At 33.5% G+C, this 22,868-nt stretch overlaps 1 protein-coding gene across 3 annotated transcripts in view; it reads left to right on the forward strand.

Moving 5' to 3' along the window:
- Nucleotides 1-19,323, forward strand: part of Brinp3 (BMP/retinoic acid inducible neural specific 3) — a 375,650-nt gene extending 356,327 nt beyond the window's left edge. For all 3 annotated transcript variants that reach the window (XM_015491686.2, XM_048809819.1, XM_048809818.1), the window contains exon 8: nt 17,946-19,323. In XM_015491686.2, the coding sequence (XP_015347172.1) occupies nt 17,946-19,062 (1,117 nt within the window). In that variant the 3' untranslated portion in view covers nt 19,063-19,323. The remainder of the gene's footprint in view (nt 1-17,945) is intronic.
- The last annotated feature ends 3,545 nt before the right edge of the window (nt 19,324-22,868 follow it).

Below are 22,868 nucleotides of genomic sequence, written 5' to 3' on the forward strand. Positions count from 1 at the left end.
AACATCCACATATCAGAGAGCAAATGTGCCCTTTCATTTTCTGGGACTGGCTTTTTTCACTTAGAATGATAGTGTCCAGTTTCATCAATTTACGTGCAAATGCGATAATTTAATCTTTCTTTGTGGCTAAGTAATATTCCATTCTGTGGTATGTACCACATCTTCTTTTTCCATTCATCTGTTGAAGGGTACCTAGGTCAGTTTCATAGCTCAGCTATTATGAATTGAGCTTCTATAAGCATTGATGTGCAGCGTCACTGTTGTAAGCTGATTTTTCTTTTTCTTTTTTTTTTCTTTTTTTTTTTTTTTTACTGGGGATTGAACTCAGGAGCACTCAAGCATTGAACCACATCTCCAGTTCTATTTTGTATTTAATTTAGAGATAAGGTGTCATTGAGTTTCTTAGCACTTCGCTTTTGCTGAGCCAGCTTTATACTTCCAGTCCTCCTGCCTCAGCCTCCCAAGCCACTGGGATTACAGGTATGCACCACTGTGATTGGCTAGTAAGCTGATTTTAAGTATTTTGGTATTTACCAAGGAGTGAGAAAACTGAGTCAAATGGTGGTTCTATTTCAAGTTTTCTGAGGAATATCCATACTGCTTTCCAGAGTGGTTGCACCAATTTGCAGTCCCACCAACAATGTATGAGTGTACCTTTTCCTCCACATCCTTGCCAACACTTTTTGTTACTTTTATTCTTGGTAATTGCCATTCTGACAGGAGTGGAATGAAATCTCAATGTAGCTTTTGGTGTATTTTTTGTTTTTTTATGGTCCTGGGAGTTGAATTAAGAGCGTTGTGCATGCAAGGCAAACCTCTACCGACTGAGCTATCTCCCCAGCCCCTCAGTGTAGTTTTAATTTACATTTCTCTAATTGCTAGAGATGTTGAACATTTTTTCATGTATTTTTTTCATATTTCTTCTGTGAAGTGCCTGTTTAATTCCATTGCCCATTTATTGAATGGGTTATTTGGGGGTTTTGGTGTTAAGTATTTTGAGTTGTTTGTACTTCCTGGAGTTTAATGCTCTATCTGAGGTGCAGGTGGCAAAGATTTTCTGCCATTCTGTAGATTCTCTCTTCATGTTCTTGATTGTTACTTTTTCTGTGAAGAATCATTTTTTAAATATCATTTATTGATTCTTAATTTCACATCTTGTACTTTTGGATTCTTGTTGAGAAAGTTGTTTCCTAATCCAAAATGATTGAGAGTTGGGCCTACTTTTTCTTCTAGTATATGCAAGGTCTCTGGTCTAATGCCTAGGTGCTTGATCCACTTTGATTTTATTAATAATTTTTTCATCTATATTCATTAAGGATATTGGTCTGAAGTTTTCTTTCCATGATCTGTCTTCATCTGGTTTTGGTGTCAGGGTGATACCAAGTTCACAGAATGAATTAGGAAGTGTTCCCTCCTTTACTATTCCATGGAATAATTTGAGGAGGATTGGTGTTAGTTCTTCTTTGAAAGTCCAGTAGAACTCAGCTGAGAATCCATCTCTTCCTGAGCTTTTTTATTTTTTTGTTTTTTTTTTCTTTTTGGTAGGCTCTTTACTGCATCTTAAATTTTATTGCTTAAACTTGATCTGTTTACATTTTCTATGTCCTTCTGACTCAATTTCGGTTGGTCATATGTCTCTAGAAATTTGTCAATGTTTTTGAGATTTTCTATTTTATTGGAGTATAAATTTTCAAAACAGTTTCTGATTATCATCTGTATTTCAGTAGCGCCCATGGTAATATTCCTTTTTCATCATGAATTTAGTAATTTGAATATTTTCTCTTTTCCTTTTTGGTTAGTTTGGATAAGGGTTTATCAATTTCATTTATATTTTCAAAGAACCATTTTTTATTTCATTGATGTTTTTTAATATTTTTGTTTTAATTTCATTGATTTGTGTCTCTGATTTTACTGATTTTCTTCTACTTCTTTTGTTGTTGGTTTATTCTTATTTTTCTAGGGTTTTTGATTTAACATTAGTTTATTTATTTGGTGACTTTCTATTCTTTTAACAAATGAAGTCAATGCAATGAATTTTCCTCTTAGAAGTGCCTTCATAGTGTACCAGAAATTTTGATATGTTGTATCATTATTCTCATTTATTCTAGGTATTTTTTATTTCATCCCTGATTTCTTCAGGTATCTACTGGTCATTTAATAGCATATTATTTAGTCTCCAGGTGTTAGGGTAGCTTCTATTTTTTATTTTATCACTGATTTATAATTTAATTCCATAATGATCTGATAGAATGCATGGTATTATCTCTATTTTTTTGTATTTGCTAAGGGTTGCTTTATGGCCTAAGATATAGTCTGTTTTGGAGAAGGACCAATGTGCTGCTGAGAAGAAAGTGTATCCAGTTATTGATGAATGAAGTATTCCATATGTATCTGTTAAGTCTAAATTATTATTTGTATTTTTTAGTTCTATAACTTCTTTATTTAGTTTTTGTTTGGAGGATCTAGCTAGTGATGAGAGAGGTATATTAAACTCACCCATTATTATTGTGTTGTGGTCTATTTGATTTTTGAGATTGCAAAGGGTTTGTTTGATATACAGAGATGGTCCATTGCTTAGGGCATAAATATTTACAATTGATATGTCTTGTTGATGCATAATTTCCTTAAGCAGTATTAAATGACCTTCTTTGTCTCTTCCAATTAACTTTGGCTTGAAGTCCACATTATCTTATATGAGTATAGAAACCCCTGCTTGTTTCTGGGATCTATGTGAGTAATACGTTTTTTCACATCCTTTTAACTACAGTCTTTGTACGTCTTTGCCTATGATGTGAGTCTCTTGAGTCAGCATATTGTTGGGTCTTGTTTCTTAATCCAGTTTGCCAGTCTATGTATTTTGATTGATGAGGTTAGTCCCTTTACACTCAATGTTATTACTGAGATATGATTTTTTATTACTTGTCATTTTATTTCTGGTTTTGAATGTGAATTAGTTTCTCCTTTGATTGACTATTCTTCTAGTATAGTACCTCCCTTTGCTGGTTTTCACTTTTAGTTTCATTTCTTCTTTATGACATATTTTATTAAGTATAATATTTTGGATAGCAAGCTTTCTAATTGTGAATTCTTTTAATTTTTGTTTATCATGTAAGGTTTATATTACATTATAAATTCTAAAGCTTAATTTTGCTGAATATAGTAAACTTGATGGGCATCCATTTTCTTTGAGAAATTGGAATATCCTGACTTTGAGGGTATGGGTAGAGAAATCAGCTGAGAATCAAACTAATATGGCCTGTTACTTTTCTCAGGTAGCTTTTAAAATTCTAACTTTATTCTGTTTTTTTAGGCATTTTTATAAAAATATGTGTTGCTGTGGATCTGTTGTAATTTTATATATTTGGGTCCTCTATTCTTCCTATATTGGATTTTTCATTTCAATCTTAAGATTGTTCTTAAGATGTTCTTTCATTGAAAAGATTGTGAATCCCTTTGATTTGTGTCTCTCTGCATTCATATACCCCAATAAATCTTAAGTGTGGTCTTTTCATGTTATCTCATATTTCTTGAAAGTTTTGTTAATGGTTTTTTTTAACATCTTTCCTTCATAGTCAATTTTATTTTCAAGATTATATATTTTGTCTCTATTGCCTGAAACTCTGTCTTCCAAGTTATCTAGTCTCTTGGTGATGCTTTCCACTGAATTTTTAATTTGGTTTATTGATAACTTCATTTTGAGAATTTTTGCTTGATTTTCTTTCAGAATCTCTGTCTCTTCATGGAAGTGATATTTCACTTCCCATATTTTCTCTCTGATGTCACTCCTTGTATCATTCTTTATCTCACCGCAGATCAGTTTAACTTTGACCATTCTAAACTTTTTCTCTGACATTTACTCCACTGTGGTCTTGATAAATCCTGTTATTGAAGTCCTTAATTTGGGGGGGAGGAAATATTTTTCCCTTGTATTTTTATGTTGTTTGTGTGTCTACCCATCTAACAATATGGATTTAAAGCAGTGGTTTCTACCCTGTTGAACCTCAATCTTTCTGAGGATGAAAAACAAAGGAGTGAGGGAGGAAGCTGTTATAAAATATGAGCACTTGTTTTTGTATAAGTCAAAGGGGTAAGTAGAAAATTATCTTTGAAGAGAATTATTTTTGCTCCAAGAAAATAATCACTTTTTTTCATCCAGTTTGGAATATGTACCTGCAATATATATATTTTTCTCTCGGGATTTACTTTTTTACATTTACATGAAATTATGTAAATATATCAGTAGTAGAGAGTAGAGAGTTATGTTTATATCAAATTTATAGTTAGAAATTTTAATGAACCAAAAAAGAGATAAGAGAGGAACTTTTATTTATGAATAAAATTGCTTATTTTTTTCTCTGATTACTTATTTTCATCTTTAATTAAAAACCACATCCCATTTCAATTCCTTGTTATCTTTATTATCCCTTACCACATCGATTCACTCCCAATTTGTCTTACTTCATCTACTGTGGACAATCTAAATCCACTCTGTGTCTAAAGACTGACAGTCATGAGAGGAGAGCAAGGTCAAGCTCAAATATACTAAAAGTGTACTGAACATAAAAAATTTGGTCATGTTCAGCATGTGTTATTAGCCTGTAGTTAAATAATGAGCTTGAGTCTAATTGGTTGGATAGCACATGGAGAAGTACTACAGAATGTGTCTATAAGAAACTTAAAATTTTAGAAGTTAGAGAGTAGGAGACGCTCTAACAAAAGAGACTAATTAAGGGCTGTCAGTGAGAGATGAGTTGATGGGGAAAATACTAAGAGCATATTGTCCAAGAAGCCAAATGAAGGGAATATTTCAAGAAGAAAGTAAGCAGCTCTGCCAAAATGTTAGTTTTGTTGAGGTCAATTATTGCTGAGATGTTGGTAACACTGAAGTTCAGCCAAGTCATTTTTATAATAAACTAGGGAGGATAGCAAGCCTGTGGGAATATATAATACTTTTGATGAATTTTTCTAGGAAAAGTGAAAAGAAAAATTAAATGATACCTGGAAGATGACTTTCAATTAAAGAAGGGTACCTTTAAGGATGCTCTCATGTAACATACTATAATGCAGAGAGAGATTCTAAGATGGTTAGGGAAAGGGAATTGTAACAGCAGTAAAATCCTGAGAAGGCATTGAAAGATGGAAATCAATGCAAAGTTGATATGTAGAGATCAGGAATTTGTTAAGTTAGACTATGCATATAGTTTATAAAGAGAAAGTTTGGTAGTTTTACTGGTAGAAGAAAAAAGAAATTTTCTTCTAATTGTCCTTTTTGCTTAGTTAAATCAGAAGTAAATTTAACCCAATTGGAAGTGATGAAGTGTGGCTGTATGAGAATTAATTATGTGTAAAATACTCATTCTGTAGATTGGGAGACCGAAATGAATGGGGAACCAAGAGAACTAACAAGTAAACTAACACTAAAACACCTCTTGAGGTTTGTGAGTCCAATCAACATGGGTTCGTGTTTTCTTACATTCATTTTTAGCTGTTTTCATGTTTGACCATGGAGTTGGCCAAGATTTGGGTTTAATTAGGGTTACACTTTTCTCAAAACAGGAAGTTGAAAATATGTGTGAAAGTACTATGATTATGAGTCATAAAATCTAACATGGATGAGTGTTAAATAAAAGTACAAGTGACAATTATTAAGGATGATTTTGGGACAGTCAGTGGACAGACACCAGGGTGTTAGATAGAATTTCTGACTGGATGTGGAGTTAGACCACATAATAGCATGAATAATTATGAATTAAAAGACAAAGGGAATGATCCTTAATGTGCATTATTACTTTTGAATATATGAATGTATTCCTTTGTGTGTGAGTCAGCTTTTCATCACTGGTTTCAAAATACCTGATCAGAACAAATTAGAGAAGTAAAAGTTTAATTTGACTCACAGTTTCAGAGGTTTAGTCCATGGTGGGATGAATGCACTGATTGCTCTGAGCCCAAGATAAGGAAGAACATCATGTGCAAGGGTCTGGTGGAGCATTACTTCTCCATTTGTGGCAGCCAGGTAGCAGAGAGAAGGAAAGAGACCACATAGAAGATGAACCCTTCCAGGTATATTCCCAGTGACCCACAGTTAACACCCAGTTAGTCCATCCAAATTACAATGGACTGATTAGCTTACAGTTCTCATAATCCAATCATTTTACTTCTACACCCTATTCCAAATGTTAAACTGAGATTAAATTCCAGTGCTTTAAGTACCGTCCCAAAACTCTTCCCATTTATCTATGGAAGTATATCTTTTTTTGTCATTCCCTAGAGTCTATATTAGGTTTGGTTTATAATCCTTCCCACTGACAATAATTCACACAGCGTGTAGAAAATTTGTAATACTGAGTAACCTGATTCCTATCTACCAGTTCACTGGGAAAAATGTAATAATCATACACTTACATCATCACTTCCACTCATTTCCCCCCACTGGGAAACATGTGCAATGACTAATATTTGTAGATAATAGGAAAACAAGTATGAGCACATCAGAGTTTTAGAATTTGGCAAGAGAAATATTAAAACAAGTAATTAAAGCATTAGATTTTATTTTTTATTTTATTTTTTATTGTGGGTTGTTCAAAACATTACAAATTTCTTGACATATCATATTCCACACTTTGATTCAAGTGGGTTATGAACTCCCACCTTCACCCCATACACAGATAGCAGAATCACATCAGTTACACATCCATTGATTTACAAATTGCCATCCTAGTGTCTGTTGTGCTCCGCTGCCTTTCCCATCCTNATAGCATCTTCAACAAATGGTGTACCCTTTTCCCCACATCCATATGCAACAAAATGAAACTGAACCCCTTTCTCTCGCCATGCACAAAAGTGAATTCAAAATGGATCAAGGAGCTTGATATCAAATCAGAGACGCGCCGTCTGATAGAAGAAAAAGTTGGCTACGATCTACATACTGTGGGGTCGGGCTCCAAATTCCTCAATAGGACACCCATAGCACAAAAGTTAATAACTAGAATCAACAAATGGGACTTACTCAAACTAAAAAGTTTTTTCTCAGCAAAAGAAACAATAAGAGAGGTAAATAGGGAGCCTACACCCTGGGAACAAATCTTTACTCCTCACACTTCAGATAGAGCCCTAATATCCAGAGTATACAAAGAACTCAAAAAATTAGACAATAAGAGAACAAACAACCCAATCAACAAATGGGCCAAGGACCTGAACAGACACTTCTCAGAGGAGGACATACAGTCAATCAACAAGTACATGAAAAAATGCTCAACATCTCTAGCTGTCAGAGAAATGCAAATCAAAACCACCCTAAGATACCATCTCACTCCAGTTAGATTTTATTTTAATGGGTACAAATTGCAAGTTGAGCACAGAGGAAATGCTTAATCCTCCTTAGGTAATTCAAGAAATGCTTTGTAGTGGCAACACTTTAAATACATTTAAAAATAGACAGCTGAAAGTGGAAATTGCATAAACTAGAAAGTAGTACAGAGGTATAAAAATTCTAAAGGGGTTTCACATTTATTGATGTTCTCAAGTTCAGAGAAAATACAGTTGTGATTTTTTGGTTGTTGTTGTGTAGAGGTGGACATTTTTAATTTTTCATCTAATATTTAAAAAATTTTGGCCTAAGTCAACAATGGCCCATTTAAGCAATTCCTATTATATTCAAATAAAAATATTTCTTCTCAGTATTTTCAGAGCTTTTTTCTCAACACTCAGCATTCCATCCTGAATGCTGTACATGAATGAGCTTGTATATTCTTGCAGTTCTCAATTATAGGCTTTTTACCATTTCTCAGGTATGTGCTGCCTAGCATTTCCTGAGGTTTGCCTGGGCTGGTCATCTTCCTGCACTCTTAACAAATGCTGCTGACTTCCACAGGAAATGGTATTTATAATTTTTTGTCTTGATCAGGATCAAGTGGTTACCCTCATGCTCTAGTTAGCTTTTGCTTTCTATGACCAAAAGAACTGAAAAGAACAACTTAGAGGAGGAAACACTTATTTGCCTCATAGTTTCAGAGGTTCAGTCCATGGTTGGCTGGTTGCATGGCTCTGGGCCCAACATGGGGCAGAACATCAGGGTGGAAGGTTGTGGCAGAGGGAATCAGCTCAGATATGGCAAACAGGAGGTGAAGATAAAACTCTGCTCACTAGTGACAAATTATAAATCCCAAAGGTCTGTCCCCAGTGACCCAACTACTTCTCCTTACTCCTTTCTTCTTACTTGTATTGGTTAGAAAAAAGGAACAAAAATGGACAGCACATATTGAGTTCTCTACCATAAGTATCTGTATTCTTTAACATTGTGACTACAACAGGGTTATAAGCAATATAGAAGAAGTAAAGAGGGGTAAAATAATTTACTTGAGACCCACTGAATTTGAGATAAGTACGGAATATTCTGTGCATCAGTAGTCTGTAATGCAATTTTGGGATCTCCAGAAGGAGACCTGAGCTGGAGATATATTGGCAGACTTCCCATTGTCCATGGGAAGGAATGGAAATAAGAGGCTAGATGAGGTCAGATAGAGAAAAGATTATAAAATGAAATCTTAATGAAAGAATGAACACTTGAGACTGTGTTTAGAGTCACAAGAGAAGTCCAGGATTTTCTATGTTAGTCTATTCCAGGAATGTTAGAGCTGGGTAATGACATCATTCAAGATGCTAGCACCTCATTCCATGCATAATTTTAGGAGAGTATGGGATTCTAATTTCTCTGAAAACAAATATAAGATCTATTCAAATTTGACTAAAATAGATGATAGTACAATGCTATTCATGGACTATCCTGCAATTAAAAGAGCAGGAAAAAACATTTGTACACTGTTTTTAGATATTACCCCTAAACATTTCTCTTCTACTTGGGGGTGGGGAGGGTTCCTAATATATATATTTAAAGTTGTATTAATTGAGTGGCTTGGAATGAAACGAATACTAAATTGTTATAAAACTTAAGATTTTTATTGCCAGGATATTATTATATATTTGTGTAACACATTTTAATAAATGCAAGAATACTATCAATGAATCACAACAGATTTTTCTCAAACTTTGGCGCAAACCATCCCCAAACACTCACTCTCATCATTTTATCATTCCTGAGCCCCTTCCTTCCTCTGTGTTTCACCCATGTATCCCAGCATATGATAGTCACTCTCTTTACTACTTGACTTTTGTTTAAACTGGCCATATCTCTTCAGAAGACTCATGAACCGTTTTGTACTAGTATATCTGTTCAAATCTGTGTTCCACAGCATAGCAAGGTAGAAGTCAGCCCTGTGACAAATTACAGCTTCTCCTTTAATTACTAGCTACTGTATAGGGTTTTCCTTTTATTCAAAGCCAGTGATATTGTCCAGTTTCCCCACCTCTCCTTTTCATAAAAAAACAGCTACAAAAATAAGACTGTGGTCTGCTATTGTACAAGGTCCATTCCTACTCTCTCCACAGACTGGAAGAATTAACCCAAATCAGAGCTCAGTTGTGCTTTGTCTCAGGCAGCTCAGATAAATCCTTCAATTAAATTATTTAAAAATTTTCTTCACCTAATAGAAAAGTAAGTGCTAACTATTCATTATATGAAGTCATCTGGAAGTATTTTCTGGTGGATAGCTAAACCACTTTTATTCGATTATAGAAATTCTTCTCTTTCTTATCCCTCAAATAAACACAAAAACTTATATTTTTTTGCCTTACTTTTTTGAAATGTCAGCTTGTCATACATTATATATGTGGTTCTATTTCTAGGTTTTGCATTCAATTTTGTGGTTTGAGGATGTTTTGTTTTATTTTTAATTTGCTTTTGGTTTTATCCACATGTTGATATATCAAGGCTATATACCTAGTAGGGCATGTATCTATACTTTAATTTTTTTAAAGTGTTATTTATTTCTTTTTAATGAATTTTTACTTTTATTTTTCATTTACTATTCCATTTAATATTCAATTTACTATATTTCTTAGAAAGTTTAGAATCAGACTTTTAGATTTTGAAAAATAAATATGCATTGAAATGAACAGTTTTTGATTGTGACAACTGATACACCCACATACCATGACCATAATCAAGATAGGATCATTTCATTACCCCAGGAGTTTGCTCATGACCAATTACAACATTCATCCCCACAAGCAATATTCTTTCCACCATAGGTTTACATTTTGCATCGTCATCAGCTTCATAAAAATAGTTTTATACAGTCCATACCCTTTTGTATCTTGTTCTTGTTTTTGATATTCATCTATATTTTTATTTGTGTTAGTAATTCATTCTTTAAATGCAGAACAATCTGTGAAGGATGAAATAAAATAACTTCTTCATGAGTAATATTGAAAGAATCCTAGATTTTATTGTTTATATTTTCAAATTTAGATCCATAATGCACAGCGCCTTATGGAGGTTGAGAAGACTGTAACAAAGAGCCTTATCAGTTACATAAATAGACACTGTTATTAACTGGTTTACATATTTTATGATTGTAAACTTGTGAAGTAAACATATATCGTTTTTCTCACAGGCTGTATAATGTGAGATGAGATGATTTGATATTATATATTATTTGACATTATTTGCATTTGTGTCAATATTTCTCATTTACACTGACTGTTTAACAGCCTGAAATTACACATCAGAATACTTTTTAAGCTTTTTTATCTTAATATTTAAAGTGATGTAGTGGAAAATACTCCAATATGATGATATTTGGAAGAGAACTAAAGGTGAACTCTAATTGAAGATATTTGGGGAACATTTTATATGCTTACAGTAAAATAATTGGTTTATGTTTATGTGCCTTTCATATCTGATACTGAACGTCCATCTGTTTAGTTCATACTTTGTAAAGAGAAGAAAGACATATCTAATTGGTTTGTCTTGAACTATATTTTAAATGCATTTTTAAAAGTAAAATTTTTCTATGAACACATTCTACCAAATGAATTAACGAATTATTTGGAATGTGTGTGATTACAATGATAAGAAGCTGTGATTCTGGATAATACATGCCAGGAATATATTTTATGTTCTGGCACTTACTAGCTCTTTGATCTGGGACAATTTATTTTGTAATTATTTTCTGACTTATGACATTATCTATAAATTGGGGTAATAGCACCCTTATATCAAAGAGTAGTGAAAGAGTGAGGATATAATGAAATAATACTTGTAATATTACTGTGCATTTGAAAAAGCTCAATTAAAACGTGTGCAACTGTGTGTGTGTGTGTGTGTGTGTGTGTGTGTGTGTGTTTATCTGTGCACTTCCCTGGGAGACTCACAGTCCAGGGTACTTTGAAAGAGAATGTTTTTTCCTCTCATGGTGTAAAATTATTTACAAGAGTGGAACTGTGCTGTGTCAAGAGTGTCAACATGAGGCCCAGATAACATTGCCAAGACTGAGATGGCCAGAGAAGCAGAGTCAGAGAAGGGAGAGTGACAGAGTATTACTTGGTTTTATCTGTTGGTGACTGAGCTAATAATCAGCTTATGATTGTTTAAATGGCTATGGTTGCTTAATCCCCCAAATTTATATTTAGTTTAAAGTATTAGGGTCTGAGAAGAACAAATCTATGAAAGCTAAAATGAAATGGCCTACTCAAAAGAATAATCCTTTACTTCAAAATGATACTGAATTTATATTGTTTAGGTTTAAAAATTTGGAAGCACAGATTTGGAAAGCAATAAAGGATTAGAAGGTTGGAATAAGGGGCCTTTGAAATACGATTATTAGTGCTCAGAGAGGATTTAACTGTGAGATGAAGTAATTGTTTTGTATCAACATATGCTCTAATACTTTGGTGCAAACAGCATCTAGAATATACATTCTGAATTTGAAAAATATTGTTTTTGCAGATACAGGAGTCCTTCAAAACTATCACAAAGAGGCCACACTTGTACTTTTAAATAGTCTCAATCAGGTTATCAAAATGGTGTCTATTTTGATAAAGGTGAAATGCAGGGACATGATGTAATATCATGTATACACGCATGAGTTCTTGAAGAGAAAATGAAATGCTTCATCCTCTGGGAAGAAAAACAGTTATAAAAAAGAAATTGTCTACAATGACAGTTCTTTAAGAGATGACAGGAGCAATAACAATGATAATAATAAGAATAAGAATTTACATTTATTTCCCTTTTATTCTGTGCATAGGCACTGTTTTAAGTGCTTTACTTGCAATTGTGCCTTAATTTTTAAAACAGCCTTGTGAGATATTTTATTCCCACTTTTCAGATGAGATAAATAAAACAAGATTTAAAGTTGACACTTTGGCTCCTGAGAAAATTGTTCCCAGCATATATACCCTATTATGGTTCAAAAATCTAACCATTATATCACAAATAGAAGTTATTTTATTTTAAATGTTGTCATGCTATGAAAATAAATGTATATTTTCCCTAGGTCATATCTTAAGTGCTTTTCTTCTCTATCTAGTGGAACAACACTTTCAACACTTTTTAAAAAAATAATATTTTTAAAAGTTTTTAAAATAATATTTTTTTAAATTTTTAAAAAATAATATTTACATTGGCTTCTTTGAGTTTGTCTTTAGCGCTTAAGAGATATGTCACTGAATCATTAAAACTTATGAGGCTCAGTGGTTTTCACATTTTAAACTGGCTTTCACATTTTTAAACTCCTTTGAGAACTTTTTAAATAAAATGAATACAGAGTGTCTGACCCACAAAGTGATGTGCACTAGATGATAAATTAATGCTACTGGAAAGTATCAGAATTTGTTTTTTAAGCCAGGCTTTAGTGTTTGCTTTATTTTTCTTGTGTGTGTACATTCCAAAAGTTTTCAGTGTAAAGTTTGCAAATTTTATTGTACATAGTGGCTACAGACTCCAATGCATGTAAATTAAAAGTAGACTACTGCTGTCTCCTTCTCTACAGAAATTTCAACTTTACTTCTCTGAACAAGTTGTTCCATTTTAATGTCTAAATGGTATTGAAGGATAGCCAAATGACAGCTTTTGGGTTGTTACATACATGGGAACCTTGTAATATGTGTGTGTACATAGATTTTATCTAAGCTGTGCATTTTAACAAGATATTCCTGGTCCTAGAAATTCTCCAAATATATCTGGGGTAGTGCACAGAAATCTGATTCAATACTCACACCTGACATATTAAACTAAAAGTATAAGACTATATCATGATATTCTTAATAACAGAAAAATTTTAAAACAAGCATTTCATGCATGTTGTTTCATAAGAAACAGCAACCAACTGTGAGATTCATAGATTTATGTTCTATGACTTGAATTTGGGTGTCCTACAAGGGTCCATGTGTTAGGTTGGTCCCTAGGCTATTGAAAGATGGTACCGACCTTTAAGTGATGGGGTCTAATGGGGGATCCTTTCATCATCAGGGCTGTTGCCCTTGGAAAGGATTACAATATTTTCTCATGGACTCTCTTAGTTCTCCCAAGAGTTTTTATATAAGGAACAAGCCTGTCTGTACTCACCCAGATCGCTCTGCTTCCTGATTTGAGACATAATGCTTTTGCAATGGGGTCCTTACCCAAGCTTGCACTAAGCTGCTTGGACTTTGAGTCTCCAAACTTTTGAGCTAAATAAGCCTCTTTACTTCGTAAAGTTAGGCTGTGCCAGGTGTTTTCCTATAACAACAAATAGTGGATAATACAATATGTTACATCTTTGCACACTACCATCATATCAAGTGAAATCACAGATAAATACATCAAGCCCTTTTGTGTGTGTGCGTGTGTGTGTGTATCCCCCCACCCAGTGTTACGCAGAATCAAAATTTGAACCTACATTTGTCTGAACTCCAAAAGATTTGCTGAAGATTAAAGAGACTTAAGTACTTGTCCAGTTCAGAGGGTATGGTATTGGCTTTGGGAATAAGGCATGCAGACTCCCAGTCTAATACTTTTTTGATGCTTACAAAATATGCATCACATAGAGAAGAGCAGATCTTATAACACATAGAGACTATTATAAGTTAAACAAAGACACTGGGACTACCCACTCCTCTAACTTCTCAAAATAGTATGCAACATGATTCCTTGATGATTTAAATGCTATTGACATTTTAGCTAATGATATTTTCCAAATTAATTTTAGATTAACTCAGGAAAGTGTTTTCGTTCTTTGTAATTATAGCCCCTAAAATGCTTTCAAGAAATTATTTACAAAATGCAAACTCTCTTCCTAATAGGTAAGGGATTTCTTTAACCTTTCATTGGTCCGAAGCATGTATCATATCAATTACTTTTCTTTAAGTCTTGAATTATTCTGGTTTTTTCTTCTGTTATTCCATAATGCATATTTCATTAACCATAATGTTTTTCTCCCTCCCATAAACTTACTCCCTCTTTTTCTCCCTTTTCCTTCCCCTTACTCCTTCCTTTATTCTATGAAGTGCTGTTAAGTAAATGTCTAGAACAATGCCACATGTTCAATAAAAAGCAAGCAAACAAAAATACCTGCCTGTCCTTATTCACTTTGCAGTTTATCATTCAGAACTGCATTCTCAATTCTTAGCCCTAGTAGATCTTCAACAATCTGTCTGAATCAAGGTGAGACACCCAACACACATGCACAAACCACACACGTACAAATGAGCACATGCACATACCATACACATGTACTTATGTGAATGACATCCACAAGATATGCATGCATGGGTCACACATGTGCATGCAGATCATGCACAGACACATACATATCACACACATGATATATGTATATGCCAATAAAATGCAATGTTATTTATTTGTTTTAATATTAAAAAGTTAATGGAAATTGAAAAAATACTTGATTCAACCTAACTGAAAATTTTGAAGACTTTTCTCTCCAAAAACCTTTAAAGTTACAAAATAAAGTAAAAACAGATAAATTTGACTTTATTGAGGAAAAAAATTAACTATGTGAACTTTTGGGTAAGTGAAAAATCCATTATACAGTCTTGACACTTGCTTATCAATATTTTTGACTACTGCTTGCACTAAGATTTTACCAAGAATGAAGAAAAGACAGATTATTGAATTTTTTTTCTTGAACAATCTATTCCTACATTGTGAAATACAGTAAAATAGTCAAAAGATAGGTAGTAAGGGGAAAAGGACAAGAAGCAGCAAGAAAATCTGCATGCCAACTTTTCCATTCTGGGGTGCCAGGGTTTGACTGTGTGCTGAGTAATCAGTATTCATAGATGATAGGCTGAAACCCAAGAAGCTGAATCATATTCTTGCACTAATGCATCTGTGGAAACGTAGAAAGGATTGAAAAAGACTAAAGGATGGAAAAATCATTGCTTTTCTAAAATGTCCACACCATTCTTTCCACCGTGTCCTAGTTTTGTGAGTGCTGCCTTTAGCCTTAGGTCTATTTATTTCATTTTTTGTTTTGTCCTTATGATTTCAAAACATGATTAGAGCTTACAGTGAGAGATGAGTTGGCTCAGAGAATTTTATGCTTTGGTTTCAGGGAAGAAAATATAATTTTCAATCCAGATGGGATATATATTGTATATACTTTATATTAGACAGAAATACAACTAGAGATGAAGCAAAAAGAAGGAGAGATGGAGGAAAACCAAAAGGAAGTTAGGAAGCAAAAAAAATGGGTAGGAAGGAAGGAGAAGAAATTGATTGAGAAAGAGAATGAAATGAAACAAACAAGCCAGTAAATATAGATTATAAATCAGTAATATGAATTTCTGTATTCTGAGTCTGAATACAGAAATCATTAATCAAGCTGCTTCATAAACTAAAAGCAGGAAGCTTCTCATACATATATTCTGGGGTGAAATACACATATGGCTCAAAAAGTACCAGAAAGTCTCTAATATTTGTTATTCCATAACCTTGCCCATACTCCTGGGAAAGGTTTTTAGAGAACTTATTTTAAAAGTATGTAGAGAAACTTGGGAATTAATTGTTTTAGTCCACTTTTTCCTGCTAAAATAGAATACCCCAATCTGGTAAAATGTAATGAACAGAAATTTATTGACTAACAGTCTGGAAGCTGAGAAGCCTAAGATCCAGGGGCCAGCATCTGGTGAGGTCATTGAATAGCAGAAGTCAAAGAGACTGTGAGAGAGAGCTAAAGCTAAATAGGGGGATGAACTTGTCCCATTATAAGAAAATTACTCCAATAACAATGACATTAATTCAGTCATGAGGATGGCACTCCCATTACCCAAACACCTCCAGTTAGGTCCCAAGTCCCATTGCACATTGAGGATCATATTTCCAACATAACAATTTTGGGGAACATGTTCAAAACATAGAGTGAATCAAACTGGTTTAGGATTTCAGTCAGTACTTTTCAGTGTGAGAAATAAAGAAGAAGTTTTTTAATGTCCTGTTCTTTCCTTCTTGGACTACAAGATGAAATTGCATTCTTAGAAGTTATGCAAAGATGAATTTTGTATATATTTCCTAGTGCAGATATCAAAGCATAGGTTGTATAACTCTGCTACCTGCAACTTGGAAGCCAGGACTTCCCTACTATATTAAATGATCTGTTTAAAGCTTAAATTTCATTTAAAATTGTACTTATTGAACACGATTTTTTAATTCCATGCATTTTATACAATATTTAGTAAATATTAACAGCCTATTATCTGGCACTCTAGTGTGTGCTTGATATGTAGCTACAAAGAAAACATAAGGGTTCTGGTAAATTGGGTATTATATTTAATGAGAGAAACAGTATAAAGAGGTAAGTACAGAATAATATAAGATTGTAAGTGGAAAAAGACACTATGAAGTAAAATAAGTAGATGGTATGGAGAGAATAAAGGATAAATTATTTGAGAAAACAGGGAAGCACTTACATTAAAAATTGTGTTGGACATTTCAAGAGGAGGATGGGCAGAGCTCCAAATTTCAAATAACATAAATACCTGTCTTGAATATCATTAATTGTTTTTAATGATTGAATAAATAGATTAAAACCCGTTTTAACAGCATTATATAGAAATTGTTTAAAAGAGTAGTGATATAATAAATTTTAAAGATCTGAGTGCATTATATCTGTACTAACTACTATACTAAATACTAACACCAGAAATGCATAATACCAAAAATATAATCAATTTTTGCTTTTCTACTATGAAACAGACAGTGCATACAATTCTAAATACATTCATACAATTTGAATCTGACTTATCTGTCACAAATACTCAAAATGGAAGATATTACTATTTGCATTTCTCACATGAGAGAACTGTATTTAGTACAGTTCATGCAACTTTTCCCATAATCATTAAGCTAGAATGAAAAAGCAACATAGTAAAAACAAGGAATTATCTGATTACAAGGCCACCACTTTTCCTTCACTATTTTACTGAGATCTTCAATAAGCCAAAAGAGTTTGAATAATTCAGTAAAATAGGGAAAGTGAGATGTTAAATTGGCTTCCTGATTAGCCTGATAGGAAAAAAATGTTAATGACTAAAATCAAACACATTAAACTAACATGCTTTTTCCCTTATTAGAAGAGCTTGTTGCTTTTAATGAGATATTTTCAACTGTTTTCTTGAGCAGCCTGTAAGAGTAAAATCAAAGACGTTTTAATAATATTTTCCCTCTCAGGGCACTTGTTCTTTCAATGTTGGTAAAACTCTAGGATCTAAGTATGTTGATTGACAATTTAAAGTTGTTTATGTTTCTTCTCTTTTATTTTATATTCATGCTTCCTGCAACATTTGCTTTATGAAAATAAGAATGAATGAATGAACAACGGTTATTTATATGCTCTAATTTTGCTATAGATATTTTATGATAACACTACTTTTATTTCCTGCTGTTGGTTATCATTTCAAAACAATGTTCAACCTAATGTACTTACAATCACTTTCCAAGTACACTGAGATGCAGTATAAACTCTTCAGAAGTTATGTCATGTTTAAAATGCACACACACACACACGTTTTTATTTATGTAGATTCCTTTTGTTTTGTATTTCTAGAACCTCAACCTACTGGCTTACTCGCATCCAGTCTTTTCTCTACTGCAATGAGAACGGCCTCCTGGGCAGCTTTTCAGAAGAGACGCACTCCTGCACATGTCCAAACGACCAGGTTGTCTGCACTTCATTCCTGCCCTGCACTGTGGGCGACGCCTCCGCCTGCCTGACCTGTGCACCTGACAACCGCACTCGCTGTGGCACCTGCAATACTGGTTACATGCTGAGCCAGGGGCTCTGCAAGCCTGAAGTCGCAGAGTCTACGGATCACTATATTGGCTTTGAGACTGACCTGCAAGACCTTGAGATGAAATACTTGTTGCAAAAGACAGACAGACGAATAGAAGTCCATGCCATTTTTATCAGCAATGACATGCGCCTCAACAGCTGGTTTGACCCCTCCTGGCGGAAACGGATGCTCCTTACCTTGAAGAGTAACAAATACAAGTCAAGCCTGGTCCACATGATCTTGGGTCTCTCTTTACAGATTTGCCTAACTAAAAACAGCACCTTGGAGCCAGTGTTGGCTGTTTACATCAATCCTTTTGGAGGCAGCCACTCAGAGAGCTGGTTTATGCCTGTGAATGAAAACAGCTTTCCAGACTGGGAGCGGACTAAGTTGGACCTCCCTCTGCAGTGTTATAACTGGACACTGACTCTGGGGAACAAATGGAAGACATTTTTTGAGACAGTACACATCTACCTGAGGAGTCGCATCAAGTCAAATGGCCCCAATGGCAATGAGAGCATTTACTATGAACCTTTGGAGTTCATTGATCCTTCCCGGAACCTGGGCTACATGAAAATCAACAACATCCAAGTGTTTGGCTACAGCATGCACTTCGACCCTGAAGCAATTCGGGACCTGATTTTGCAGCTGGACTACCCCTATACTCAGGGATCCCAGGACTCAGCACTTTTGCAACTACTAGAGATAAGAGACCGTGTAAATAAACTCTCCCCACCTGGTCAGCGTCGTCTAGATCTTTTCTCTTGCTTGCTTCGTCATAGACTCAAGCTGTCTACTAGTGAGGTGGTGAGGATCCAATCTGCTCTGCAGGCGTTTAATGCCAAATTGCCAAACACAATGGATTATGACACGACCAAATTATGTAGTTAACCATAAATGTCAAGCACAACCCAAAATCTTGAAGGAGTTTTTACAGTGCTTTTGTGGAACAGTTTATGTTTGGAAGAGTAAATTTAAATTGTCTTTTCAATATCTGTCTTATATCAGTCAATAACATTGGATGGCAATTTACACACATGAACTTGCTGACAATGAATATATTATACTGCAGTTTTGGTTTATGAATGAAATAAATACTGACCAGTCTAGAAGACATTCTACTTTTTACAATAAATTTCATTTGTAATTTTATATGTTCCGTGGCAATGCTTTTGTGCATTACATCCTCTAGAGGGAACATAAAAAGACACCAATAAAATTTTGTAGCTGAACAGTTATTAAAAAGAAGTGCTGTGGGATTCCTTTTTTCCATGAAATGAGTTCTATTTTGATATAGTTTGTTAGAATCTGGGGAGAATTCACCAAGATTTTTTAATGGAAACATTTGAAGGTCCCTTGCAATTAACTTTATGGAAAACCCAACTCGGTAGAATGCTTAGTATTCAGTTGTTATTTTATGGGTCATAGCATAATGGCAGTGATATGTTTACTACCTGTGTTGAGAAACCAATCCTAGAGACACCATTATTATCAAAATAGTCAAATAAACTAATTCCCAAGCAAATAGCAAACCATTTAGGCAAACATAGAGGAAAAGCAGTGTGATTCTAAGACACATCACGGAGAAAGTAAACCCTTAATTTCCTTAGCAACTTGCTTTATCGTTTTTTCTTTATATTCTTATAAACAATAATCAGCATACTCTGCACAATCATTTTCATTTCAAGTACTGAAAAGCTACTTTCCAGCACTTTACCAACATCAATAAAATAGCACTTCTAGAATTCTCAAATTGTAATGTAACGGTGTAAAATAAATGCTCAAATAACTAGTTCAAATGTAAATAGACAATTTTTTTTTCCTCACAGAAAAGCTACTGTTACAAAAAGATACTTTGAGAAGAAAACCCCTTCATTAGAAAATGAATTTTAATTCATATTTTTGGTCTGAAAGTTACAATGAGTTTTTATATTATTTGCAATGTAATGTTTGATATATAATTCTTTTGTTTTATAGAATTAAATTTAATTTTTTTCTTAGGTACATGGCTGCTTCAGTAAAATGTGTTTATGCCACTTATCACTCAGTTCTTTCTAGATAATTTATAAACGTGTTCTTATTTAACAAATGCACTGTCTAGGCCAGCTTTCTGGTTCATGTCATGAAGGCATTTCTAAGGGCACAAAAGGAACTCATGACATGGATGAAAAAAGAAATGACTACTAATAAAAATGCCACAGACCTTCTGGATTCTTGTGCTATTTGTTTCCAATTCCAAAACACCTTAAAAAATAAACCAGCAGTTCAGACAACAAACTTATCCAATCTGTCATGAGCAAAGCATCATTTTCCCACCTAATATCTAAGCAGCTGAATTTCTTAATTTAGTTTCTTAATTTTTGTTTTTAGTGTACTTCTGTCATAGTAGTAATTCAATAGAAATTTCATATAATTATTTAACACTCACCACCTTTCTGGTATCATCACAAAAACTCTCTTCATTTAATGCTGAAGAAAACTTCAAGTTATGAACAATTATTTTTATTTTCCTGATGGAGAAAAGCAAAGAATTAGAATAGTTTGTCAAATTTCCTAAGATCACACACCAAGAAGTTGAAAGATAAGTTTCCAAAACAGATATTTCTGGAATGAATCTGTCTGTCCTTTTCTCATTTACACCACTGAACTTTAAATGAACCATCTTACTTATTTAATTTCATTACATGTCAAACTTTTAGTGAAACAAGAATCACCTAATAAATTGAGCTCTAAATCGTTTACTATTGTAAAATACACACACTTATACTATACTTGAAAAATAAAATAAGCATTGATCAATAGATAATCATCCACAAAATGACCAAGCTTATCAATCATAGACAATATGCTTGAAATGACTTTGGCTATAAAAGTCAAGAGTTGTCTTTAGGACCTTTCCCGGAAGAGTTTTGCAGCTTTCCATAGACCCTGATACCCAACAACCATCTGAGCAAGATGCACAATTGCCAAAGGACTCTGAAAAGCAATATTTCATTGTCCTTAACAAAAATTGTCAGCAATGCTACTCTCATTGCGAAGCTCACTGTACCCTGGACTGCATATAAGAAAGAAGATGCAACCAGCACAGGTAAGAAAGGGGTAAACCAGGGTTTTATCATGGGGCTTATTGTGTCTAGCAAGTGTTGGCACAAAGGTCATATAGTGTGAGATGAAATTATGTTATATCCAACTCTCCTGGTAGAACTCTGCCAGTGAGTCTTTTCATATCTCTGAGACTAGATTCCCCTGAAAGACAAGAGGAAATATGAACGCCTTTCTTTGAATGCTGCATCTAAGATAACATGAATACAATGCATGTTGACATACCAAGAAAACTCTAAAATGAAATATAGGTTTAAAGGAGAAATGATCAACATATGAACATTATTTTAAGGTTTCTATTTTTTGCATATTATACTCAGTAATGTTCAGTAAGCAATAAACAAAATAATCCAAAATAATACAACTTGTATCTATCAACATATGGAATAATGAGACCCATAAACATTTATTCTTCCCAAATAGGTCTAAATGCATAAGCATGTTAGTGCATTTTTGTTTAGTAATTTAAGAACTTTGGTGAAAATTACCTTACTGTCACAATCTTATTTAAATACGAAATCATCTTTTTAAACAGGGCATTTGACTTTTTTTACTTACTGACTTCTACATATCCTATTCATGTCTCTAAATTTATCTTGAACTTGATAAAGTCAATAGAACTTGAAGTTCTGAAGATCAAAAATGTATTGAGAATACTTTTTCTCCAGGAACATCTTGTACTGCTCCACCTACTTTGATGACCCTCAGAATTTGCGCATACATTGCTATCTCTGTAGATTCAAGTTGAATTTTAGCAAGTTAAATCAAACTCCAAATATTCACTATAAGTTAAAAAAAAGCTAAAATAACTGTTTGTTCTTCTGCTTTTAAATACATATCATCACAGGTTGCTGATGATCCATTTTCTCCCCGGACCCCAACCCATGCTTTCTTTTGCATGTGAAAATTATCTTTGAAGTAACCAGGGCTGTGCACAACCTGTACATATCATACACAATCTTTTTCTAAAAACAAACCCCCCTTGTCTTTTATTTTATCATTATGCATGTTGAAACTCTTTTCATTTATAACAGACATAAAATCAATCCATTTGAAGAAAATAATACATTTGAAATTTCTTGAGAATAAAATAAAACTATTTAATATGGGAGTAACATAAACTATATATTGTGGGAATATAGAAATTCAGCCAAAAGCAAAATAAAAAGTTTTAGAAACCAAGTAGAGGAAACAAATTTTAAATAATAAACTTATTTAAAGATGATAAGAGGCTACAGATAGGTCTTCCAATTCACATAACAACTGAAAACAAAATATATCAAGATTAGAGAAACTATGACAATCTTACTCTAGCTGGTGCCTGAATCATTTTATTAGAATAATAATCCTTTATCAAAATTGAGTTTTCCCTCTAGTCATAGTTTACACAGTTTAAGGTACAAATGTTAAACCATAGTTTAACATTAAGAACAGTAATCTAATCAGTTGAATTTTTAAAACTTGAGAAGCTATATTGTGTCATATCTATTCATTTTACCAATAAATATTCTATTATTTTGACATTATGCTTTCTTCTCCTCAACCTACATGATAAGATTTATATTTATATTTATATTCTCATTATTTTCCTAGTC

This window comes from Marmota marmota, unplaced genomic scaffold (genome assembly GCF_001458135.2).
Source record: "Marmota marmota marmota unplaced genomic scaffold, marMar, whole genome shotgun sequence".
NCBI classification, from domain to species: Eukaryota; Metazoa; Chordata; class Mammalia; order Rodentia; family Sciuridae; genus Marmota; species Marmota marmota.